The sequence below is a fragment of the Rhipicephalus sanguineus genome, chromosome 8 (assembly GCF_013339695.2).
Source record: "Rhipicephalus sanguineus isolate Rsan-2018 chromosome 8, BIME_Rsan_1.4, whole genome shotgun sequence".
NCBI classification, from domain to species: Eukaryota; Metazoa; Arthropoda; class Arachnida; order Ixodida; family Ixodidae; genus Rhipicephalus; species Rhipicephalus sanguineus.
In genome coordinates, this window is record NC_051183.1 from 28,634,727 (window position 1) to 28,662,116 (window position 27,390).

General features: G+C 44.3%; 2 protein-coding genes across 2 annotated transcripts in view; one reads left to right on the top strand and one right to left on the bottom strand.

Annotated features, from left to right (window-relative positions):
• Positions 1 to 397: 397 nt before the first annotated feature.
• LOC119401603 (uncharacterized) lies at positions 398 to 17,799 on the top strand. The gene is made up of 5 exons (XM_037668503.2): positions 398 to 546; positions 5,650 to 5,900; positions 6,787 to 6,955; positions 15,324 to 15,464; positions 16,834 to 17,799. The coding sequence occupies exons 1-5, from the start codon at positions 465 to 467 to the stop codon at positions 17,076 to 17,078; spliced, it is 888 nt and encodes a 295-aa protein (XP_037524431.1). The 5' UTR covers positions 398 to 464; the 3' UTR covers positions 17,079 to 17,799.
• LOC119403099 (ubiquitin carboxyl-terminal hydrolase 47) overlaps positions 17,710 to 27,390 on the bottom strand; it is a 90,298-nt gene continuing 80,617 nt past the window's right edge. The window contains 2 exon segments of the mRNA XM_049418802.1: positions 17,710 to 22,828; positions 27,005 to 27,156. Of these exon segments, the coding sequence (XP_049274759.1) occupies positions 27,012 to 27,156 (145 nt within the window). The 3' untranslated portion in view covers positions 17,710 to 22,828; positions 27,005 to 27,011.

A 27,390-nucleotide genomic window follows, 5' to 3' on the forward strand; every position in this document is an offset into this window, starting at 1 on the left:
ATATCCAATAAGGAAGCAGAGAGCTAGCCGACTCGAAACGCCGCGGATCCCTCCGCCTCGGGGAACCTCCGTTATCTCTTGAAGGTCGTTACGTCCGTCTTGACGCACTCACTACGAGCTAAAGTGAACTACAAATGTCACGCCCACGAAACCACCTCAAAGTGACGCCGAATGCATCACTTACAAAATCGCGCGACACTGCTCCGATTGGGTGGGGGACTACTTTTCGTTGCGTAGGAATACCGCTAACCCGTTGGGCACGTTTGTTGAACGCGTGTGCTGCGTGTTGTGATATGGTCGTGGAAACAACGTGGACGTTTGACGTCAGCCCCGTCGGCGCTGCGTGAAAAAAAAAAAAAGAAATCGACATAACAAAAAAACTGCATGCGTCGCGTAAGCAACAGATCCTCTTGGCTAGCTGATAAGATCCATACTGCGCGTTCGCGTACGAACAATGGGTAGACATGGCGATCGTGTGTCCTCTGCTCGCCGTGTGCGGTATCGTCTGTTCGGTGGCGGCGGCAGCTAAAATGGACTTCAAAACTCGTAAGTTTTGGCGGATCCTGCCCACTGGATCTATTTGTATCTCTACAGACAAAACTGTAGCCGCGTTTCGATAGAGTTCTGGCACGTGCGGCGGCGCAGTGCGTCAGTGTTGCCAATTCGACGCGTATGGATTTCAAGAGGCGTTAGGACCGTGACTTTCTTATCTAATGTAATAAACAATGACGGTAGTCTGATTTGTGGAGGTGGGCGTGCATTTAAGAAAGTGGTGGATCTTGCGAACATATATATGTAAGCCACACGATGCGAAGGATCTGCGAAACCGAACCGTTGTCTATGCCGGCGGCGTGACTTTGTCTAGCCTTAATCACTTGCAACTCGCGGCATATATAAATGGTCCGACCAATAAACGGTTAAAGAACCGCTGTTTACACGGCACTCATACTTGCCCGTTGAAATAGCTAATCTCGCTGATAGGTTTCTTTTTCGGTCATATACCTCCGACCTTTGACACAAGCCGTTATCTAGTGAGTACGACAAAAAGCGTACGAAGGGAAAAAAAGGTTGTACTGTTATCAGTGATAATTATTATTTTTCGCAAAATAACTACACCGCATGTAAACATTCGTCGATGATTTCTCGCGGAATATGTTAAAGAAAATTGACGACAGCTTACTGAAGTCGATGAATCAAAGGCGATGCCACCCAGGGGCCTCTTAACCTACCCCATTATGAATATAGTTTCTCACGGAATTAAACTGGTCTCGAGTAGTTGCAAGCTTGATTAGCTGGACATATTACAAACCTCATTTGCATAGCCATGCACGTTAAGGCGAACGCAGTTTGTGCCAACAAACGAAAATATCGCGTGACATTATTGTGAATATTTAGTGCGAACACTTCAGTTCTGTAAGAACACCAACCACCTAGTTTATTTTCATCAGGTGGCAGCCAGTATCAAAAGAAAGAAAGAAAGAAAGAAAGAAAGAAAGAAAGAAAGAAAGAAAGAAAGAAAGAAAGAAAGAAAGAAAGAAAGAAAGAAAGAAAGAAAGAAAGAAAGGCGGCAGACATTGTCGTTAGTCAATCTCATTGCAATATGGGTATACGACTTTGTGACTTCAGTGCGAAGATGGGTGTATTATTAATTATTAAAGATACTTTCAATGAAGAAAGTATGTTTATACGAAAATAAACAGAACATCTTTTAGAGCACAATCATCCGCAACAGGCCCAACAAAAAAATAGGTGTTCTTAACCATTTTTATATTCGATAATGAACGTCCTACAATTAGTATAGAAATTAAAATGGAAGATTATCAAATCCTAATGGAATAATATATTATTCGACTCTTATTGAACATAAACTGAACATTCGCGCTCTCGTAGCCAGGCCGGCCTATGGCCAGGCCTATTTTGACTGCCTGCTCAGTTATCTCAAGAGAAATCTGCGCACTTCGATATTGAAACAGCACGTTTCCCCTCGCTGACATTTCAAGGTGGGAGTGCAATACATGGCGCAATGGGTGTGACATTTGAACGAGGCAGTGACGTTGATTGACCCGACAAGAACCAAGCATAGAGTTCCTTGTTTTCCGAACATTCCTCCACGATGAGCATGTTCGTATCTCCGAGACTATCGCGTCAAGTTTTTATTTTTTGTTTCATCAACACACTTACATCGCGAGAAGCAGAGTAGCAGAAATACAGAGTGATTAATTTAGAACTGACCTATTTCAGTGCGCTGTACTTTTGTTATAAATTATCCGATTTTAATGCGGTCTGCGGCAAAAGATTCAGGAAGGACGAAAATTTAATGACCCGCTCTTTTTTTATGTACAATGCAGATAAAAAAAGAACAACTAAGAAATAACAAAAAGTGTGACATTCCGCGAAATTTCATACAATGAGGGATGTATATTGTTGAAGTCAGAAGTTTGAAGTTTCGGGTTTTCAACATCTGCTGTAGGATAAGTGATTATAAACCCGCATAACCTTTATGAACCTTTACTAGTCACGTTTGGCATGTCGCAATGGAATCTAAATTTTTAATGTTTTATAGGTGCAAGCCATCTCTTGCAGGATAGCATTTCGCGCTGTTTTCGTTATTTCATAGTTATTCTTGTTTCTTTGCGTTGCACGTCAAAAAACGGGACAGTCCATTAAATTTTCGTCCTTCCTGAATGTTTTGCCGCAAACCGAAATAAAATCGGATACTTTGTAACAAAACTGCAGCACAATGAAATATGTCAGTTCTAAAAGAATCACCCTGTGCAATAAACAATGGTATCAAAATGGCGGTAATATGCTTATTTCAGGTTATTGCAACCACTTCCGCCGCCATCAGCCCGCAAGGACGTGGCCTTCGAGATCGGTTTCTAATACTGCGTAGAAGTGGTCGCTGGGATTTTAGACGCCGCGGCCATGACATTGCACGTTGCTCAGAGTGACAGGAATATGCGCGATGATTATCTCAGCGATGTGGATCGACAGAGGGAAGCGTGCACAGGGTTCCCCCCAAACCCGGTCGTCGATTCTGAAAGAAAACTGGCTTCGCCATGGATGCAAAAATGAAAATGAAGCTGTGACGTGCTTCCTACAACGGCATGCCTTTAATTCCCGGCTTTCAGAGGTTAAAGGTGGGAACTAAACAGTTTTTAGGATGCATCATCAGGGGCCCTGGGCAGCCATTATCGTCAAAAAAAAATCACAGCATATCCACGGAGTGAATGATGATGAGTGGGCGAAGCTGCGGAGGTTCATCGGTAAACCGTGAATCTTCCGTGAATTCTGCCCAGTACATCATCACCGACGTGAGATCGGGCGCGTTTATACTAAAGGTTCGATGAGTTATGACGACTTGCAGCTCACTTTAATTTTACATGTACGCTGTGAATTTTCATTGTTTAGAAAACCATTGCTTTAGGAAACATCTGGCGTCTTTCGTTAAGCAGCTGGCGTCTTTTCGTTTTGCTTTAGAAACATCTGGCGCTCTTTCGTTTTGCTTTTAGAAAACATCTGGCGTCTTTCGTTGGTTTATTTCATCAATCAACGGTGTTTTGAACAAAATTTTTATTGTTTAATCACGCACAGGAGAAATCTCACCAGGCACTACCTTGGAGGTAAACAATGGCTGCTAATGAGAATGAGACACAGAAGAAGTCGGCTTTTAGCTAACACTTACACTTCTACTTCTACTAACGTTTCCTACTGGAACATGCCAATGGCTGCTAATGGGGAATGAGAGACAGAAGAATTCGGCTTTTAGTTAACGCGCACGCTGCGAATTTTTTATTGTTCAACAACGCACAGGAAAAATCTCCCACCGGCACCACCTTGGAGGTCAAGATCTGGTACTAGCGTTACTACTGGTTACGCACTGCACGTTAAAGGTATGGGACAGACCTGGCGGACATAACGGACACAATTCCGTTGTGGTTTGAGGGCACATGCATGTGGCGCCATTCGTTAATAACCCTTTGCGACACGGCGTCCTCGTTTGGGGACGCGAACTTCGGAGGCGCGTTCCCCGCCGCGTTTTTCTTCATGACCTGAAACTCAGTGTGCACATTCGTGCACGCTTCCTGATTGGACAACTAGCGGTCATTTAACTTCATTGTCCTGCGTATTGCTGCAGAGGATCACTTCGCTGGAGGCACTACCATGTTAGACGATCGTTCGACGTGCCGCGTTCCAGGACCAACGTCAAGAGTATTTTTTTTCTCCGCTCGAAACGAATACAACCAAAAAAGCAAGTGTGCATGCTTTTCGGGCCTAATGATTGATTCTTTTTATGCAAGTATTGAAGCTGACTGATGGCAGAATAATTAGATAATGAGTTACACGCTAATTGACATTTTTTACTGAAACTCGCACAAAACAACACATTCCTTCGTTTTCTTTCTTGGAATGTAATAGTGAGCGTCTTGAAATGATGCCATGCGCATTTGACGCATTTGCAGACAGTGCATCATAATTCGTGCCTGAAGGGAATAAGTTCATCATTTTGTTCCACCAGGTGCCTGTCTTATTGAAAAAAGATTGACATCTATCTGTGCGAAACCACTTCATGAAAATCATTGGAGAGACGCAGATGAAAGTATGGCGATACTATGAGCATTTCGGGGCGTATAATTGATTCAAATGATGCGAAGCACATATTTAAACATAGGTCTCTGGGAGCAACATTAGTCGTGGAATATTATTTCATTAGTTGTGAAATTCCGTCATCTTGTAGACTCTGAATGGCCTTTTGAGAGCCGCTATATGGCCTCCCCGACTGGCTGAAAATACCGTCACATTATGCATAATCTGATTATATTGTAGAAGTTGACATGTTTACGCGGAGGGTTATGTCTCTGGAAGTTCAGCGGTCGCCTTCATAATGTTATATCTCGACCAGTCGTCATCAATTTCCATGCTTCCCCACATCTACCAAAGACTGAGAAACTTAGTGGAATAAAAGAAAAACGCCGACCAAGGTAAAAGTAGCACGGCTAATTGGACTAGTTGGTACTCGTTTATTCTGACAGGATTAGGCGCGCACGCGAACACGGACACTAGAAGAAAGACGCAAACAACACAGGCGCTGTGTTGTTTGCGTCTTTCTTCTAGTGTCCGTCAAGGTAAAAGGCACAAAAATTTTAAAAAGCCGTTTCGGCTCCCATAGGGGAGCCTTGTTCACAATGACCGCCTATGACATGACACAATGACTGTCATTGTGAGCAAGGCTCCTGTGCGGGAGCCGAAACGTACTTTTTAAATCTTTTGTGCCTTTCACCTTGGTCGGCGTTTTTCTTTTATTCAATCTACCCAAGACATCCCCTCAAAGCGTGCGAAGTGTCCCATGTATTAACAAGATTGTGACTGTGATCCCAATGGAAGTGATGATCTAATTTTACAATGACTGCCGGGTGAGTGTGGCATCTAACACCTCGCTCTCTCCTAATATTTCCTTGATGGTGTTAGGGTTAACGACACATCTAACATCATGAACGAATACCAAAGATATCCTATATTTTACAGGGCGAACTGGCTGTTGAAGTCCTTAATGTATAGTGTTTCCTTGCTTTACGATATCCAAGAGAAAAGATGAAACGACATCGAAATGTCTGATGATGATGATGATGGTGTGTTTCCGCTGCGCAGTCTACATGAGCGACACCTGTAGGACGAATGGACACCAGCCGTTGCGGTTTAAGCTCTCGAACACGGGTAGTCTCTCCATGCTCACGGTCCGGTCCCAGCGCGACGACTCCGCACCCTGGTGGGATATTTCGGGAAGCTGCACGTCCACTCTCATAGTGACCAGTCCACGAAGATCACGAATCACAATGACCATTGAGGAATTGGACATGTACGCCGAACCAAAGGAGAACTACTGCATCGACTTCCTAGATGTACGTAACTTCGCCGCCCTTCACTTTCTATTTTTTTTTTTTGTGTAGTACATTTTACCACGTACCTATAACATGACACGATTCTACGTTCTCTACCGAGTATGCTCAGGAAGACGAATATAAAGTTTACGTTTTGGCTTATAGCCTGATTTATGGGTCACAAAGATGTCACAACTCCTTTCTCAAGGTGATAATTTAGGAAGGTCCTCCGGCACTACCTATCTATCTAAATAACTTCTATCTAACTAAAAATTCCATAGGTGTTATTGCTAGGGGGTAGCGCCTAGCAAGAACACCTATCGAATTTTCTATTGGTCCAAAAGAAAATGGCTATAGGTTCTATAGGAGGAGGAGGAAGGAAAGACAGGGAGATCAACCAGACGCGCGTCCGTTTTGCTAGAAAAAAGCGAAGTAGAGGGAAGGAACTACTGTCAGGCTCTACAGGAAATTATCTATAGGTCCTATAGGAAATTTATGGGCGTTCTATAGGCTGCATAGGAATTCTAAAGCGACCTGCGGAGATCAACAGGGGCGTAGGCAGAAATTTTTTTCGGGGGGGGGGGGGGGTAGGGGGCACCACCTTGATCTGAAGTGGGGGCCGGGCAGGCAGGCGTGGTTGAGTGCCGTTTAGGGCTCTGTATGCCATGGCAAAAAAGAGTTTCGGGGGGGGGGGGGGCACAGGCCCGGTGTGACCCCCCCCCCCCCCCCCGGCTGCGCCACTGGAGACCAATAGCCGCCACCTATTATAATGTCGAAAATTTCTGGCTACGTCCGTGATATGCACCTACTCATTTCTTTATTTTGTACAGGCGAACAGTTTCGAAACGCTGGTGGTATTGACATTGATGTAACTGTCTTTATCCGTCCTCGTCTAATTACCTGCAAGGTTCGTCCCCTGGACTCCCTTGTGAGTCGATTCTGCGGTTCCCTGGAGGACACCTACCCAAAGACGTTCGCTTCAGTGGGCAACAAGCTGCACTTCAAATGGAACTTTTACACAGGCGCGGCTAACACGAGAGGCTTTACCATTCTGCTCACGGCCTTCACAGAACCAGGTATGCAATGCATGTGCAGTTGACAGCGTCGGTCGGCGTTCTACTAAGTTCCTGGAGTACGCAGAGGGCAGTTTAAGAGAACGCCCATATATAAGTGCGAGTGCATATATGTATATTCAGAGAGCTTATATCACTGTATAACTTATGGCTTGAATAGATGGATACAATTGCGCCTCGGGACACTATAGGGACGCAACCAGATTTTCTTTCGGGGAAGGAGGAGGGGGGATGCCCGACTATCCGTAATGCAGGGGCGTAGCCAGGAGGGGGGGGGGGGGAGTTGGGGGGTTGAAACCCCCCGAAATTTTTCGATTTTACATGTTTATATATACACGCACACATACAAACGCACGCACGAACATAAAAAAGGACGGTTCAATTCCCCCTCCCCCCCACGAAAAAAATTTCTGGCTACGCTTCTGCCGTAATGCACGTGTTTGCATGCGTGCGTGTATACAGGGTGTTTCAAGAAATGTGTCCAACGTTCTCAAAAAATCAGAAAAATGAGATATTTGCTCGGGGCTTTCAGAATTGCATTTTCTGTAGCGGCGGGAATCTTGAGGTAGTTAAGGACATCATTTAGGGCAGTAATTATTAAAGTTACACTAATTAACTTTTTAATTAGTGGAGTTGGGGGATTGTGTCAAATGGGAGAATTGAAGTTCTTTCCTCTAGTAATTGTTGTGGCGTAATGAAATTCAACGAAATGCAACGGCTTTCAACAGCGAAAGCCATCGAATTCGGTTGAATTTCATTACTTCATAATTATCAGGGCTGGGCAGAGATACTCAGAAAAGTATTCCGGAATACAGATATCGAAATACATGAACTGGAAGCCTAAAATACAGATACTGAGATACATTTGCCATTAACGTAACGGGATATTTCGGAGATACTTCTGCAATAAACGAAAAAAGTATTCCGGAATACAGTTACAGCGATACAGATACTGGAATACTTTTTTTATTTCGAAGGATGCTCATACTACGCGGACACTTATTAGTGCAGCATAATGTTGTAATTAAAGTTACAGTGCATCGAAACGTTCAGTTCATTTATTTATTTATTACAGTACCTTCAGCGCCATTAAGACATTGCAGGGGAGGGGGTGGACAAAGTACATAATTAGCAATAATGACATAATTACAAGTATCAATTGCAATAAAAATACATTATTTCACAGCAACAGTAACAAGGATTGGACACCGAACTCGACATACTTGGCGAACAAACTAAGCTATGCTAGAAATAGCACACTTTAAGCAAATCGCTCAAATCACTAATGAACACCAGTGAATTGAGAAAAAGTATGCATTTACTTTGCGCATAAGATCTGCTTGGCTGAGAAGGTTGCTGTGTGAGCATCTCAAATAGGCTGTCTTCTAACAGCGTCGGTTCAGCATCAGCACAAGACTCACGAAAGAAAAAAAGTCTGTCTACCGCTGAAGGCGAGCACATATTCGTGTTATAGTGAATAAATATCGCCTCCATAGCGGGATTGCCCTGCAGCGTGGCGATATCTCTTCTCGGGTCATCTAGATACCGAAACGCTTCCGCCCTCACTTGGGTTGTTCTGACTGTTCAGAATCCGAACTCTGTCCCCATCTTCGGAATCTTAAGCCGTCTGACCCTGTCGGCTTCAATGAAGCTGTCACCACCACCGACGCTACCAGCACCCATTTCAAAAAGCCGCAACAGGCGAAGTCGGCTCCGGCGGTGGGGGAGCCTGCTACCACAAAAGACCGTTTCACGCATGTAATCAATTAGGAACGCACCCTGACATTGGAGAGGTGGCTGAAAGCGCGTCAAAGATAGCCATCTTCTAGTCCCTTCCGCCGCGACTACGGGAACTGCTTTTGGAAGTGCCGCCGCTTTGAGAACGGAATGCACGCGAAGCATTGCAAAGCCTGTTCCAAGACGGTATCCGCGCGGGGGGTCGCGAAGTAATAGCTTGCCACCTGAAAAAAATTAGGCGTGCTGCACTGACCTTGAGAGACAGCGACTTTCGTCAGCAGAGGCCGACAACACTGCCCCCGCGATTCTGCCGTCTGCGACGTCGCGCGCTTTACCACATGGACCATTCTGTGCTTGAGCGGAAACCATCGCCGCCCTATCTGTCGGCGACCGGCGGCGCGCTTTTGCTTGTCTTGGTACGAAAAAGAAAAAGAAAACGCCATTCCCCCATTGGAAACACGCCTCAACTCATTTCCGACACAAAAAAAAAAAATGTAACGAGATACCCGTGTCCAGCATAGTATCGCGATACAGGCGATACATCGTAAATGTATTTCACTACTGAGATACAAATACATTTTTCAAATGTATCTCGATACAGAAATACAGATACTCAAAAGTATCTCTGAAATACTATCGCAATACTCTTGTATCGCGATACTGCCCAGCCCTGATAATTATTACCAGAGGCCGCTTTTTGAAAATCTCAATGTTGGGATGGATTTCTGGCACGAGGAACTTCAATTCCCCAATTTGACACAGTCACCTAACTCCACTAATTAGAAAGTTAATTAATTTAACTTTCTTAATTACTGTCTCAAGTCATGTGTCTAACCATCTTAAGATGCCTAGCGCTACAGCATAAAGTCATTCACTCATTTTGGATGTCTCAGAAGAACACGGCCCTTGCGTTCTTCCACGTTTATGTTTAGGTTTCGCCATTGAATTTGGTTGAAATTCATTACTTCGTAATTATTTCTGGATGACACTTTTCCGAAATCTCAAAGTTGGGTTGGGTTTCTGGCATGAAGAACATAAATTCTCCCATTTGACATAACCACCTAACTCCACTAATTAAAAAGTTAATTAATTTAACTTTTTTAATTACATTCCCAAATAATTTATTTAACCATCTTAAAATCCATGCCACTACAGAAAAAGCGATTGTGAAGGCAGCAATCCAATATCGCATTTTCCTGATTTTTTGAGAAGGTTGGACACATTTCTTGAAACACCCTGTATAGATGCTCACAAAATCTAAAAACACCCGGGGTGTTTGTGATCACCCCCGCCACCCTTAAAGAACCAACCCATCGGCTATACCCAGTTGAAAAACCCACCAGAGTGTGTTTGGCGTGTTCTGGTGTGTTGTGGTGTTAACACCAGAACACACTGGTGTGTTCTGGTGGACACACCAGCCTGGTGTGCTGTGTTCTGCTATTGTTTGGGCGCAGGCTGTGTATCTTTTTATTTTTTTATGGGCGGCAAATAACACTCCCCCCCCCCCCTGAAAATATTTCATAAGCCTATGCACGCGTGCAGCGTCTATATGTCACTAACATAACATCAAATAACGTTTTGACTCATTATTATAAAGATATACAGATATGTATTTAAACAAACCGTGCCCCTCTTCTAAATGTGATATAAGCTTCCAGCAGTTCTCACCCCAAGGTATCAGCACTTCTCCATGGAATCATAATCTCGCGAAGCCGTGGTTCACATATGTAAGCCGCGCATTACCCTTATTTTTAAAGATAATTCACGTTCCCGATCACGGTCGTTAATGCATCTCCCAGTCTGACATATATGTAGACTTTCTCACACAATGGTGGAATGGAATTCACGACGTCAAAAGCTGGCAGGCCTATGTGCACACGTATGCCAAGCGAAAGATAAGCACGGGCATGCTAAAGAAAGCATCCTAGGCAATGAGTGCGCTATCGGTGTCATGTGTGCCATTCCGCTGTTGTGTGGAAAGACCTACGTAGGTCAGATATATGAATTGTTTTTGAAACATAATGAAACACAATGTGCTATAGATGACCTAAAAACAGAGATAAGATGCCTCAAACTGGCTGGCCGACGGTTCGACAGCACGATCTATCTTCGTCAAAGCCATCACGCGTCATCATTGGCTGTTAGTTCTATAGGGGTTGGTTGTTGTAGTTGTTGTCCTCTCCTCATGGCACATACCCAATGGAGGGGATCGGCCGAGTATTTGGTGAATTCTTCCATATTGAACAAAGAATGAAAAGACGAAACGTTTCGCATCCACCTACGCTGACATATTCATGGAGACATCTATGATTGCCTATATTGTTGTTCAGACAAACATAACAGATACCTGCGGCACATAGACGGCATATTTATAATATGGGGACACGGTCACGACAACCTATCTATGTAACGTTCTTCAACTTTTTTATCGTCCGAAAATTCATCTTTGTACGTAAACCGTTTGTGATACAATAAATTTTTCTAAACATAACTACTGCATTCAACCACGTATATTGAGAACGAGATGACCCACAAGCCGACATTGTACGACAAAACCCGCTTAATTCGTGATTCACTTATAAGGAAAAATAAATACGTGTGTTTTTACCGCCACTCAGCTTCGAAAATTTTCGCATGCAAATAAAAACCGTTACCAACCATTGCGGACATTTTTGTTTTCGTTCCGGAGTGCTATTGCGGACACTGTCAAATTTCGCCATATTGTAAAATTTCGTAATGGAGGCATTTTAAAGGGGCACTGATACAAAATTTCGAGGCCGAGATAGCGTGCGAGATCGATTCCCGTGAACATGCGTATATCATCTGCGAAATACCGACAGCGAATGTTCTGTGTGATCGAGCGCTGCACCCGCTGGGTGGTGATAGTTGCACCCGGAGGCTTGTCGCTTTTGAAACCGAAACTGACACTGGTCGGTAATGAAGAGCCTGTAATTAATTATCTGTCGCGCGCTGCAGCAAACGATGTGCCGTGTTATGACTAACAGGACCGCAGTAACACATTGCAGAAAAAAAAAACGCGAGGCCAAAACTTTTGTGTCAGTGACACCTTTTTTTCGGAGGCGAGTTTACTCTGCCATATAAATCTCAAGATAGATTTACCAGCGCAAAAAAGACAGGACATTTAGGAAGGACACACACACATAGCGCTGCACTCACAACTGATTTATTACTTCGAACGCAGGGCCTTTTTGTAGGCACGCGTCGAAGCAACAGAAAGATAACATCGAGAAAAGCCACGCCACTCTCATGCGGCAAGTACTATGTTGGACAAACGGGCAGGTGCCTCAATGTCCGTCTCAGAGAGCACCAGCAGAACCTGTCAGCGGTCGCCTGCAGTCATTTAGCCATGCACTGCCGAGACTGCGGCTGCTCCCCGCTTTTTGAGGGTTGCACTGTCTTAGCCAGGCATAGTGAGCAAATTGTTAGAGAGATTTTAGAGGCAGCCGAAATCGAGAGGCTGGGTGACAAATGTGTCAGCAGGCCTTCCATTTCCCTCTCAAATAAGGAAGTCAGGTACCTACGGCGCTTACCTTTTTAATAGTTTTTACCCTGTCCTTTACACAGTAGTTTTTACCATGTGCTCTACACATTTCTTTTATTTCATTCTAGTTTTTAACGTTTTATACCTTTTTTTATCTTTCTTGTGTGGCTGCCTTGGCTTTTCTGGCTTGCCGGTTGGTTTTAAGATCAATTATAGTGTCACTTCTTTCATTTCGGGGGCGTACTTTGTAGCGTAAGAATTTTACGACTGCGCGGTTACCGTCGGTAGATTGTCTTTTCGGCAAGCAGTGTCACGTGGTTCCCACCGTTTCTTTTCTCGATGTTATCTTTCTGTTGCTTCGACGCGTGCCTACAAAAAGGCCCTGCGTTCGAAGTAATAAATCAGTTGTGAGTGCAGCGCTATGTGTGTGTGTCCTTCCTAAATGTCCTGTCTTTTTTGCGCTGGTAAATCTATCTTGATCATGAACCAACTCGCCCAAGCAGCCGTTTTAGCAATATAAATCTCCTCTATGCAGAGGCGGCTCTGAGCAAGTGTGAAGTTCGAAGTTCAGCAAATGCTGATAAGATATTTTATTTTGATATTAAAGTCAATTTTTCCATGGCGCACCTATCGACATCGACACTAGCTTGACGTCAGGTATCAAAACTTCCAAGATGGCCGCTTGTGCGTCACCAAAACTATAGTGCCTAGAATATACTGGAACTATACCAAAACATTGCGGAAAAGTCGTGGAAACGTCACTATATATTGTGCGAGCACATGACAAGAAGCTCAGAACCGTAATTAGCTTTTAAAAACGTACTGCAATTACTTTTTCAGGGCGCACTCGCGCTTAGCACTACATTTTCTAGGCTCTTGAGGGTTTGGCCTTTCACTTGACGCAAAAAATTAAAGACAACTGAAAAATTTCGTGTCAGTACCCTTTTAAACACCCGGAACATGAGGGAAGGAAAAAGGCAAAAGGATTAAGGCAGCGAGACTAACCAGGTTGCACCCGGTTTGCTACCCTAGACGGGGGAGGGGGAAAGGGAGGAAGAAGGAAAGAGAAGACAACTAATATACTAGCGTGCATTGCAGCGGTCACTGCGTATAGCCAGACGGTTTGAAACTGCGAAGTGCCTGTACGGTTGGACTTTCGCTTACTGGAACATAAACAGATGCACGGAGTAAATTAGCGACCCATCTGTGTATCTATATACCGGGTGTCCCAGCTATCTTTAGCCAAGGGTTAAAAAATACAATATTAGAGGCAGGCGAGTGAAATCAGTTGTAAATTACTGGCAGTCACCTTGTGCACTACAGACAATTTTTTGTTTGGTAATTATCTAATTTGTTAATTAGGATCATTTAACTAAATTGCTAAATATTGACTTTAGGCAAGAAGAGCGTCTTCAGAAAACCCAATTGCATTATTTGCAACAAAGAAAGTCTCACGTATACCATTTTTTCCAAGCTGCAAAGAAAGCCCGCGAAATACAAAAAGAACCACGTGACTAGCGCATTTGAGCACCGCGAGAATGCTGCCCTCGGCCGTGGTTTTAGCGAACGAAATCAGCTGCGGCCGCGACTCGCCGTCTCCGTTGCAACGGTAGGCGATAAGTGGGCGGTGGTTTCTTGGCCCGTTGCCAGCCAGTTGGCGCACGTGATGGTGCAAGCTGTAGCGAGCGCGGGCCAAGAAACCACCGTTAACTTATCAGCCTACCGCTGCAACGGAGACCGCGAGTCGCGGCCGCAGCTGATTTAGTTCGCTAAAAGCACGGCTGAGGGCAGCATTCTCGCGGCGCTCGAATGCGCTAGTCACGTGGTTCTTTTTGTATTTCGCGGGCTTTCTTTGCAGTTTGGAAAAATGGTATACGTGAGACTTTCTTTATCGCAAATAATGCAATTGGGGTTTCTGAAGGCGCTCTCGAACTTTGCAAGCAGCATTTCTTGGCTAAAGTCAATATTTATTAAATAATCCTAATTAACAGTTTAGTTAATTGCCAAACAAAAATTGTTGTGCGCAAGGTGACCGTCAGTAATTTGCAACTGATTTCACTCGCCTGCTTGTGATATTGTATTTTTTAAACCCTTGGCTAAAGATAGCTGGGACACCCGGTATGTAACAGTGAGTCAAAGTTGATTTATTTGATATGTCATATTAAAGATGTTGCCGCTGCAAGCATGCGCTTATGATGTCTACATCTGTGGCGTTTCTTCTGAAATAAATTGGCTGATGTTTCGCACTCGCCCTGCGCACAGTCTTCTTCTCAAGTTTTCTTTATTTTTTCCTTTTTTTGCGCTAAAATGTCGTATATATGTGTATCACCACCAACGTACTTGCCCAACAGCAAGTCTTACCAAACACTTCTCTTTCCCCCCACTGCATGCTGAAGTCTCAGGCGTTGCGGTTGAAGAAAGCGTCGCAAAATAAGAATAACCGGCGTAGCTGCTGCCGATATGTTCCGTAATTTGCACTGCGTTTACGAACGGGAAAACTTCATGCGCGGTGTTATATAGCATATTGAACCCTCGTTATAACGAAGTAGCACCGGGACCGTAAATTACTTCGTTATACTCGATATTCGTTGTAACCGTAGAAATCAGAATTGGCTCCACTAAAAGGGCAATCTGTCTCGCGAGAAATCGTAGACAGAAAAGCGCGCATTACTTTGGGCTTCAAACCAATAAACAAGGTAATTCGTAGTTGTCTCCTTCAAACTTCGATTCATACGATGGCGCAACCAGTCAAATGCGATTTTTTTTTTGCGCTGCATGATAATAATTTTCGCAACATTTTCAAAAGAGTAAAGTAAATGTAATTGTGTTTCAATATTTATTTTACTTTTTATGCTGCCTTTCGAGTTTTGAGCCTCGCGCGAACCAACCATTTCTTTGTTACAGCCGATATCGTAGCGGCTCTGGAGTTTTCGGTTTTCTTATAATAAAGTGGCTTTACTTATAAAAGGTATTAGTGCCACCGAAATGAACCATGAGTAGTCAAAGATCACATTTCGGTCGCTGTAGCCAATAACTCGCTATACCCGTGTCTGTTATAACGATGTTCAACTATGATTCAGCCATTCGACGTGGAAAATGTTCTAAACGCAAACAACACTATTTCTATTTCAGTGCGCGGTAAAAACTGCACCGCTGCTCACTCTGCACGCGACGCTCAGTTCCTGTGCGCTAACGGTCGCTGCATCGACGCCAGGTGGCGCTGCGACAAGCGCGACAACTGCGGCGACGCATCGGACGAGAAAGGTTGCAGAGGTGAGCCACGTTCATTATTCCCAAAACAGCGAATATGCGATATTACGAACACGATATTGAGTAGGCGGAAGTTTGAGGGAGCGGGGGAAGTGAAAGCTTGAAGAGCTGAAAAGTCCTTGACAGGGGCTGTCACTGGAGGTGGTGCCATTGGCTCCAGCGACACTGCCTGTTTTTTCATCCAATTCCGTTTTGACAACCCCCCCCCCCCTTCCCACAATTTTTTAATTTTGTACGTGTAGACACACGCACACGTACAAACACTCGTATGAACTTACGGCGTAAAAATCTGGGGCTGCGTACTCTGAATTCTGCTGCTGTGCCATCACAAGCGATAGCGAAAGGCGCGGTCGGAGATAACATCGAGGCGACTGTTCACTGGGGACCATCGAATGCTTTTTTACAGGGAATCGCTCCGCCCATCGTGATTCATGACCATAGGCGTGCGCACAGGGGGGGCGGCCGCCCCCCCTATTCGCCTAAGAGGGGGGGGGCGCAAAGTCAGCCCCATACATTTGACATAATAGAGGGGGAGCGCTGCGACTCGAGGGGGGGGGCGCTGCGAAGAACCTTCGCCCCCCCCCCCTGAAGGGGAACCCTGCGCACGCCTATGTTCATGACTTAAGCTTTAACTCTAGCGACCAACCAATTGCGTAACTGTTCGGCTACAAGGCCTGAGCTGCGCGCCCACCCCTTGGGCGGGTCACAATTTGGCTGGCATCAAACTCGTGGAAAACTGTGCTCCGTACGCTGCGCGTGCCCACGAGCACCCCTTCTTTCCTCCTCACCCTTTTCTTTCGTTCTCGCGTGCGATAGCAACGCCGGAAATCGAATCACGTGGCCGAGTTCAAACCGCGCAAGAAAAGACCCGTGGGGCATCACCCTCCTCCTCCGCGAACGAGCTTGATCACGTGACTGCGCACTGAACTCCACCCCGTTGCTTTCAGAAATTGCGGCGTCAACGCGGGCCTAACGAGGAACATCACGGCGACGGCAAAAATTTGCCTCTACAATCGATATACAGTAGACTCGTTAAACGGAACCTGAAGGGTCAAGGAAAATGTGTTCCATTTAACAGTTCCTTTTACTGAGAGTTGAACAGGGGTGCAGAATCCAAGTACGAAACCAATTATATTAGATGCAGTTCTGTTTAAGAGATTTCCGTTTACAAAGAGTCTACTAAACACAAAATAAAGCCACGCCGTTTTGAACCAGTTGGCCAATGACGTCACGAATTGTGCAGCTCATTAAATAAGGTGAAACACTGTAGTGAACAAACGTGTTTGGTCGAAGCGGCTGTGATGAACATGGTGCGCAACAAATGAATGTTTGACATATTGTGCTGCTCCTAATTCTCTCCGTTTTGTTTCAGACGAAGGCAGTTTCCTGGTGATCCTGAGCATCTGCGCATGCATCGTAGTTGTAGTCGTTTCGGGCATTATGGTCACAGTGGTTTGGATGAGGTTTAGGAAGCCTCCGAGTCAAGGCGCTACAGTCACTGGCATGCAGACTGCTTACAGCATCCCCGTGAACTCTGAGAGCTCGAACACACTTCCGCCGTACAGTCAACCGTCTAACACAGGCACGACAGTATTGAGGTCTGGCAACCGTTACTAGGTTGTGCAATATCATATGCAACATGCAACTCGCACCAGCAATGCCATCTCGCACTGCAGAATTATGCGGCATGTGTCGAGTTTTGTTCAGAGCACGAGAGACATGTCCCAGTTTTCCAGCAAACGATAGAGACAAGTTTTGGATGTGTACTCGTGTGTGTGCCACTAGTCTACTTGGAGGAGCCACTCGAATACTCGAAGCAAGCGCTCAAATGAAACTGTTCTACCAACGAATAGGTTACATTTACATGTCAATGTAAGCAACTTTGTTGTGTGATTTATGGTCGGGCAGACAACAAACAATACAGCGCAGCTTTTCACTGTGATGATTGTACAAGATGGCTGCCTCGATGACGTCAGTGCCAAGTATTCATGTGGTCATTGATCAATGTTAGTTTTTAAATTAAATTCTAGGGTTTCACATGCCAAAAATGTGTGTGAAGCGCACTGAAGTTTTGGGACCGAATTCTCACCACAAGGAGTTCAACAACATGCACATAAATCCCAAGCACGTAGGCCTTTTTGATTTTTTCAATGTAGAAGTCGACAGCGGATGAATCAACAGATAGGCCTGCCCAGGAGCGAACAGGCGTGAATGACAGTGAAGAAGAAAAAAACACCGAAGACTTCGGAAAAAAACTCAGTAATATATTTTTATTCCGGCGTGACGTGCCACTTTCAATATCAATAAATAATAAAACCATCGTCAATCTCTCAACACATGAACTGCAGCCGCTATACAGACATTTCGTGCTTGGTGTGTACCCATGCACAAGATAGAAAAAAATGCATGCATACAACTCTGGTCTTATAGTGTACAATGTTCTGGGTGCCGGGTTCTTGTGAACTCAACGAAAAAAGAAACCTCTGAACCGGCACCACACGATCTTCACACCTGGAAAAAGTATCTCTCCCCCTTTGCCAAATGGTGAACGGTAAAACTAACTGTATAGCTGTACTTGTATGACCCAGAAACCCAGGGCCCAGTTCGTTTTACGTATAAACATGACTACTGAATCTTTATCCGGCTCCGTTCTCTTGAACGAAGGCAACATGCGCTAAACCAGTGCTAAACAGAATGATAACGTCAAGTAGTGTCAATACAAATAAAGAACATCCTACTATCAAACTGCTTTCTGCTCTAGTGGCACCAATTACTGATACAATGTTGCCTTCACGTTACAGACGTTGCTGCAACATTGTGGCAACAATGTGGCTTACTAGGAAAAAGAACATCTTGCAATGAAACTGCCTTCAGCTCTAGGCACCACGTCGTACGACAATGTGTTGGAGGAAACAAAAAATTATCACAGGGCTCTTCTTTCAGCACAGCCTAAACAAGTTAATATCTTGGCATGCTTTCATAGAATAAAAAAGCACATTCATGTTCTTTCTCGCATCAGAGGCACCATCTATAAATTGGTTGCCCAGGTGGTTAGGAAGTTCTTGTGACATTCAATTAACTGCTTGACAAAGAGAACAAAGAAAAAAGGTTTGCCTCATAGTTTTAGCATCCAAATGTAGTGACAAAAGGCTACTTCGTGATGGCTGCCCCCAAACATCTTCTCAAGACTTTCCTACCATATGACACACACATCTTTACTCCATTATAAAATTGACAGTGACTGCTGTAATTTTGCAACACACTAAGCCCGTCTGATAATGTCGTTGGCGGGTAGTGTTTTGCCGCCACACCAGTTGCACGCATGTGGCATCAGGGCTCTACATATGTCAATTCAAATATTACACTAAACCCTTAAAACAACATTAGGGCTGACCTACATCTGTGAACTGCTGCACCAATCATTGACACGCTATCCAAGCAGCAGGCAATGAAACATGCCAACAAGACGTGGATATTGCATTGACAAGTGTGCCGGGTTCAAACAAATCTCGCGTTTAAGTCGGTGGCACGTTTCAACTCTCATTGTTCACAAGTGGTGTTGAACTGTATATTTTGTTTACCACCATGCACTGTCTGTGATAAGAGCTAATATAAAACGCCAACTTTACTGACTGGAAGGAATAGCAGCGTCCTTTGCCAGTCAAGGCAAAGCAGCTGTATTGGGAAATACACAGTGGCTTTGCTCTCCTGAAGAAAGATGGCGCTAACGTTCCTTTAGCTGAGAGAAATCAGTAATTTCTGTTAGGCACTGAATTGAATGCAACGCCCCTGCTTCATTTTGGACTACCAGGTAAGTAACCAGAGCCCACCCAAATCTGAGAAAGTTTACTACGAACGGGCAACCTTTGCGCAACTCTTGCACACAAAAAATCTAGTGGTTTAAGCTCAATAACAGCTGACACATGAATCCTTTATCGAAGCAAGGATTTGACAGTTTCAAATACCTCCCTTTCCGCTCACAGAGGACGCTATGGAGCCAGCTTGGAGCAATACAGTTATTTAGCTCTATGGGAGTCACTCTACATCACTAGACTGCACTGCTGGGCACGAAAAGTTTGCCGCAAGGCACATCGAATCGTCAGGCGTTAACGAAACGACCAAACCCCAACCGTTTCTACATGCACGGCAGCTACTCACCAAACGCCTTTTCACCAAAACAGCGTGGGAACTGTTTTCATAGGAAAACACTGCAGTCATCAAACACGACAATCCGTTGGAGCAAAAGCTAACATCGGTTTGCATTTTTGGAAAGCTAGTCACATTACCACAAAAACGGCTGTTTGCAAAGGCAGCCCCCGTTTTGGCTGCTTGTTGCATCACATTTGTGAAAGTTTCACAACCGGTTCTCATTAACAAAAATCTAGACTAGCTAATGGCTTAAAGTGAGACCTCGGGCAATACTCAAGCCCCCAACGTTTCACCAAATGATGCAATAGGCAATGTGAATACAAAATGCGAATTCACTAACGACCACAGCAACGCTGTTGATTTCACACGCCCCTCCAGAAGGGGGGACTGCCTTTGAATGTTACGCGGCCCCCAAAGGAAATCTTTTTTGGAGCGAATTCCGTAGCTGTGTTTAACATTGAAACTAATATATGGCCAAACAGACTGAAAACAGTCATCAAGAACCACCAACGCTCAAATCCAAATTAATTAAAAGAAAACAGTCAAAGAGAGAAACAGGTGTGCACAAAGCGTCAGGTTAGTCTACACAGCCTAAATTATAAGCTCCCCACCCTCAACAAGAGGGTAGTCTGCAAAACAGACCCACCTCTTGCTATGTAGGTATATCAAGTTAAGTCGTAGACCAAGTGCAGCGAGCACGACGAGTCTACAGAGCCTATACTACGATGACCCACTCACAATGTCTTCACCCGCACCAGATTATCCTACGAAAATGTAGACTACCCTCTTGCTGTAAAAACATGCAATACTCTGCGAACGAAAACAGTAGCCAGTAAATAGTCAACCCCCGTAAATGCTGATTAGTCTACAAACAAGTCTGGGACGGCTTACCCTGTTCATTAGGACACACATGCAGTTTGAATGGCCAAAGAAAACAGCTGGGATCAGCCAGAACAAAGAATGTAGCATGGTTTGCAGAATGTTGGCCAGAACTCAATGCACGACTTGTGCCGAGAGCAGCACTGCACAGAAATGGCTGCTTTTGTGGAACTGTACTTTCAATACAAGGCCTTCACATCGAGGCCATTCATGTCAGGACCTTCATGACAAGACCTTCATGACAAGATTATGTCAGGGCCATGTGTTGAAAAACAAAAGACTACTAAACAAACAACAAAGAGGTCTCGTAACTACACTACTGTTACATTGCAGTTGCAAAGATACTTGCAATGCAGCTAGAAACAAAAAGAAAAATGCAGATGACAGTAAATTATCTTCAAACTTATCTTGCAAAATCGAAACGTAATCCTATTTTTTGCAATGGTGAGGCAGACTAGACCCTTCAGAAGCCACTGCAATAGAACAAATAAGGAATGCAAAACACAAAAACCAAACTGAAGCAAGAGACTTAATCGTGCGGAAGAAAGCAGCTTGTTCAAAGAACATTACACATGATTTAGTGCTTTATGCGTGCGCAAAGGTGGAATGCCCGGTTATGTGTACTGAAGTACATCGCTGTAACATGTAGCCAATCAAGACCACTGAAATCCACTAATCCCACTCGCAGAGGTGAGCCACCAAAGCTTGTGTATTTGCATGGCGTTTGGATGCAACTTTAGTGCGGCTACTTGTCGTAGCCCCGAGCACACCGGGACTTGTTTTTAGGTGGTCGTGCAATGCGATCATGCGTACAAACAGTGACTGTAATACCACGTTGAAAGTTCACTGTTTGAGGGACCCAGCCTTTTGGGATGACCCAAATGAATCTTTACAGCATATTCACATATACAGTTCAGAAATAATACCTGCAAGTAAAACACTTGACAAAGCAGTTAAAATGGACCTTCGAGCGAGTGACTGTATCTCAACATTCATCTCAAAGACGACGCACATAGAGGGAAATTGTGCTATGGAACTAAAATGGTATCTTATTTTTGGGTAAGTTCAAAATGAATTGAGTCACTATCTGTTGCACCTGACAAAATGCTTCACCGGTGTGTCAGGCCTTTTGCACGATTATTCAACTGCTGATGGAGAAATACAAAGCATTTTACAATGACACTAAAAGGTAAAAGTAAAAGAGAACAGAATCACCGGTGTCACATGTTCAGTGAAATACTACACTAACCGGTGCAAAATTAGTGACTACACAGCACATCAAAATTCTGTTAAATTTTCTTGGACACGGCTGCTGTGACGCAAATTCCTCACTTCTGCAAAAAAATCAACGATGTTTAAGAAAAAGACAATCATGAAAGAAAGGAGGCAACATTTTCACTTGACGCGCTTGGAAACATTCAAAGGAATCTAAAATACATATTCAATATGCTGGGCATGTAGCCACGTTTCCGTATCAGTGTGGACTGTCGCAGTGCGATTCGACAAACAAAGTTTCGGTACTTTGGGTTCATGAATGCTTTCGAGAAGACATAAGAAAAAAAAATTGCACCTCGTTAATTTCTCTCCAAGGCATCTCAATAAGCTTTATATAGAGAAACTTCCTCGCACAGCAATTTACTCACAGCCATACATTGACCGTTATGATGAAACTAGACTCCGGGCCAGCTTAAAAGAAAAAAAAAATTGAATTGCTGTTGAGATCTAAAATCTTGTGAGCTAGTTTTCTGTACCTGAGGTGTGGCAAAGGGGGGAGTGGGCGGGGGTCGGCGCAGGTTGTTGGCGCCATCACTTTTTCTGGAAAAAAAAAATGAAAAAGCCTGCCAGCAATAGATTCGGCGAAGCAGCTAGAGTGGCGAATAAAAGAGTTTGAAAAAAAAATTAAAAAAGGCAATGCAGTTCAGAGCTGCTGAAGAAGTGGCTGAAGATAGTCTCCCCTTTCTAAACTGCAGTTTAAAAAAAAAGAAGAAAAATAGTTCGGGAGGCAAAAAGGTAGGAGGCACGTTAAAACGCGGACACGTTTCGGGTGCGCGCATTCTTTCCCCCCCCTCGGCGCTTTCTTTGACACGAAAGAGATGAAGACGCAGTTTGTGCACCGGGACACAGCACGTCTCTGTTGCTGACGGCGAGAGAGAAAATGTTGTCGGGGTTCGGTGCGGAGCCGGCGGGACGGATCCCCGTCGCTGTTGTCTTCCGTCGCCGCGGAGCAAATGCACCCGCCTCGCCGGCGCCCCATAGTCACAAGTCACTCGGTTGATCACTAGTGTCCTCTTTGAAGAAAAAAAATACCACTAGGCAGCAGTGTCGCGATCCTGGGTGGCCTGCAAATGAAAGAATGAGAGAAAAGGTTACAGCAGAAATTGACTGGCACAAAATATCGCTGTCAAGAAAAAAGCGTAACAGCTACTTGAAACATCATCAGCATTGTGGAAACACGCCAAGTGTCTCAATGTGCCAGCTTGCATGCCGGACATTCTTAAGGGGCCATGACACCCAATTTTCGATCATAATCTGTGTTATGTGGATTAATTCTTGTGCATTCGCAAATAAGCTTGCGAAATTTTAGCGCATTCGGTCGAGCACTTAATTTAAAATCGAATATTTTTATAAACACGTGAGCGGCCAGAGAGTCAGGCAACACTGGTGCACTCGCGAGCCGTGACGTAACAAGCAGCTAGCTGTGCAAGCGTCTGCATTGCGGCAAACGATTTTGTTCCGTGGTCAGCTGCTCATAATATCGAGATATTTTAGCTTTCTTCAGCTTGGCACTGAAATTGAACAATTTGCAGTGCCTGAAACTTTGGTACAAGACGGCAGCTCTGTTCTGTGCTGCACATGACGTCACACGCGCCATTGCAAAATGGCGGTCGCCGGGGTTTACAGCCGGCGACTTCTAGGGCTTGTTTTGCACTGAAATTTTCGTTTACAGCCCACTTTTGAAATCTGTATAGGCATAATAGACCCTCTACTTCTAGTTTTCGCTGAAAGCCACAAATCTTTGGGCGACCATGTCATGGCCCCTTTAAAGGCGTTCTGTTGCATTAGATAAGGCATGCGCTTGACGCATAGCGTTGAGAGCACCGGCCTTTGATACTAGAGGCTCAGAGTTGTTTGCACTTCGTACACTTCATAATTATGGAAGTGCTTTAGTGCTTCATCAAGCTTCAATGCAGCACAGCTGTGAGTTACAGTGAAGCATACAAAACACACACAGACAGGACCGGCAGTGGAGGACTCCGAAAATTCAGACCCCTGTTCTTCTTTAGCGGGAACCTAAATCTAAGTACACTGAAACCTCATTATAACAGTCATGTTTGACACGAAATTAACTTCGCTATAGGGTCATTCCAAGTGAAACGTCCCAGCCCAAAATTCGACCACCAGCGATTCCATTGAAAAAAAATTAGCTAGAAGGTAACTATGTGCGAGTGATTTTAGTAAAGTATTTTCGTTCAGAAAAATTATCTGGTCACGTGACAGCCCTTTGAATATTCCGGCGAGATGGCAGAGTTGGGTGGGAATATATTATGCGTATTCACCCTTGAAACTGGGTGCAATGACACATTGTGTTTTAAACCATTCTATTGTCATTGTTCTTTCAAGTGACGTCACAAGTAAAACCATATATTAATTTCCCGGCTTAATTAGGCTTAGTAAAGAAGCACGAAAACGTGCAAATTCAGTCAATTTTCGTAAAACCGGCGGCAACGTTTCAGCCGCAAATTTTTTTTTGCTATTTTACCAGTCAACGTAGTGTCTGCTAAAATTATTTTCAACCTTTGTAAACAAGCGTTTATTGAGAAAAATGCTTGCAAAGTTGACAAAAAATGACTTTTTGGGGAGATTCACTCGTAAATTAAGCATTGAGGTCCTCGCGATAAAAATATGTGAGAGGGTTCTTTATATGCTCCAACGTCTTCTCTTCTGATGTGGAAGTTTTCATTCCTGTAAATTTTGTTTAAAGCGAAAAAATAATTTTTGATGTCCACAACCAATGCCACCGGCAGGCACTACCAAGGTCTGTCTTCACTGCAGAACACGTGCTTTTTCTCACCGATCTTTTGGGCTTGCATGAGGACTCCGTTAGTTTTTCAAGCAAAATATGGCAGTGTGATTTCGCATCAGTGTATTTGTATATCGGAACTAGCTTACTTTCGTGCCTTCATAACTGGCTTTCTTGGCACTAGGGGAAGTCGGGCAGACGAGCACAGCATGGGCATTAGCGTTCGGCAGTGGTATTTATTGGCTGCCTCTGCTTCATATTATGCCACGCGGATGCGTGAATCACATGATAACCTTTCTCTCGGGTGTTTCACACTCGCACAAGAACAGAGTTTCATGGTTTACCAACACTTGCAAAAGGAAATTATGGCTTCAAAACAAACTTCTTCTTGTTCACGACTATTGCCTTCCGATGTGCAGTCCTCTGGTCGCATTTTCTACGCCTTAATAGTTAATGTCAAAGTAGGCCACCTTGTCATTCATACCGGCTTCCTCACTTACAGTTCATGAGTGTTAGAGAATGATGTAATCCCAACACGCGATGTTCTGAAAGAGTAATAACAGTATCTGGAGTTTTACGTGCCAAAACCAAGACGTGATTATGAGGCACGCCATAGGGCTCCGGAAATGTCGACCATCTGGTGTTCTTTAACATGCACTGAAATCGCACAGTACACGGCCTCTAGCATTTTGTCTCCATCGAAACGCGAACGCCGCAGCCGGGATCGAGCCCACGACCTTCGGGTCAGCAGCCGAGCACCCTAACTGCTCACCACCGCGGCGGACAGTGCTGAAAGAGTAGACGGTTTGAAATGGTACTGTTGTAGGGTCTCTTTGACAGAGATCAGCATGGCGAATCTCTGAGGGAGCTGTGTTCTCTTTACTTGAATTGTGCATTGTGACGCCCAAGTCACTGTAACACCCTTTACATTACTGGTCCAGCCAAACAAAAGGTGTGGTGGCGGAATCTGACCACCATATGGCCTTCGTAGACTTGCTCTTGCTGCCAGATGTTTCAGTGGGCCGCCAACATCGTTGCATGCGCTTTTGCCATGTGAAATGGCAAAGAAGTTCCACTATGCTGATAGGTTGTGGTGTTCCTCGTGGTAGCAAAGGTTCAAAACGTTATTTCTGTTTTAAGTGTGTAGCCCTTTAGGAGCCTGGCTTGTCGTCCATCTACTGTCTGATGCCTCATGGTCAATACAGACCTAAAACAAGGCTGACAATCCTCAAAACCAGTGCAAATAAGCTAACAAGGTCTAAAATAATATGAACTACAGAAATAACGAAGAATAAGTCACAATAATTTACCAAAAACCACGGAAAACGCTTCTGTTTGCCAGCGCCTACCAGTGACATTGGTTGTGGACATCAAAAATTATTTTTGCGCTTTAAACAAAATTTACAGGAATGAAAACTTCCACATCAGAAGAAAAGACGGAGCATATAAAGAACCCTCTCACATATTTTTATCGCGAGGGCCTCAATGCTTAATTTACGAGTGAATCTCCCCAAAAAGTCATTTTTTGTCAACTTTGCAAGCATTTTTCTCAATAAACGCTTGTTTACAAAGGTTCAAAATATTTTTAGCAGACACTATGTTGACTGGTAAAATAGCAAAAAAAAATTTGCGGCTGAAACGTTGCCGCCGGTTTTACAAAAATTGACTGAATTAGCACGTTTTCTTGCTTCTTTGCTAAGCCTAATTAAGCCGGAAAATTAATATATGGTTTTACTTGTAACGTCACGTGAAAGAACAATGACAATAGAATGGTTTAAAACACAATGTGTCATTGTACCCAGTTTCAAGGGTGAATACGCATAATATATTCCCACCCAACTCTGCCATCTCGCCGGAATATTCAAAGGGCTGTCACGTGACCAGATAATTTTTCTGAACGAAAATACTTTACTAAAATCACTCTCACATAGTTACCTTCTAGCTAAATTTTTTTCAATGGAATCGCTGGTGGTCGAATTTTGGGCTGGGACGTTTCACTTGGAATGACCCTATATCAGAAAATTCGTTATAAGCGTACAGTCGAACCCCTGTAGCTATTAGCAAGGGTATTCTTCATTAACTTCGTCATAACCGATAATTCGTTATATCTGTGTTCGTTATGAGGTTTGAGTGTACAGTCACAGCATTAAAAATATAAGGACCACGAGAGACAATAACAAAGCTGAACTTTGCCACTGCTTTGGCAGGCAGACTTGAATTTACATTTCTCGACCTGTTCCAAAATGTGCGAGCAACGTGTACTGAGCAGTTCTACCGAATACGGTAATAAATTGCTCAAAAATTGAAAGTTTTGTCAGACTTAAGGGTCTGTAAACTAGTGATGCCAAATGCGCATGGGCCTCTAGCATTTTCACCTCCATCGAAAATGCAATCGCCATGGACGCGATCGAACCAGCGCCTTACGGGTTAGCAGCCGAGCACAGTTACCGCTGAGTTACCACGGCGACAAGACTGAAATGGGAGTCCCACTCACTGCATGCTCAGTCCAGGTCGATAGGCACAGAGTTAAGGCTGGGCTTGGTGTTCGAGGACAGAGCTCCGCTGTCATTGGGTGGGCTGCCCATGTAGATCTTGAGGGCACGCTCTTTCCTCGGGGAGGGGACGGCCTTGGCACCCTTGGCAGCCCTGCAAAGGAGATTGTTCAACGCTCACGGAGGTGCTTCAAAACTTGCAAGGCCTCGATGAGACAAGACCTATGCTCCCATGTCTCGCAATTTAAGGGGCCCCTAAACCACCTTTTTTTCACATTTCAAGTAAACGTGCGTAACGTTCAGAGTGCCGTCACGATCAACCTGGGGTGTTAAGATTATGCAACAATTTAGGGCATTCATGAACGCATAGATCGGACCAAGGTTAATC

Excerpts from the sequence above, each read along its gene's own strand:
- LOC119401603 (XM_037668503.2), top strand. The coding sequence starts at position 465 with ATGGCGATCGTGTGTCCTCTGCTCGCCGTGTGCGGTATCGTCTGTTCG. Across the intron at positions 5,901-6,786 it reads ACTGCATCGACTTCCTAGAT|GTTCGTCCCCTGGACTCCCT; the intron begins GTACGTAACTTC and ends ATTACCTGCAAG. Across the intron at positions 15,465-16,833 it reads GGACGAGAAAGGTTGCAGAG|ACGAAGGCAGTTTCCTGGTG; the intron begins GTGAGCCACGTT and ends GTTTTGTTTCAG.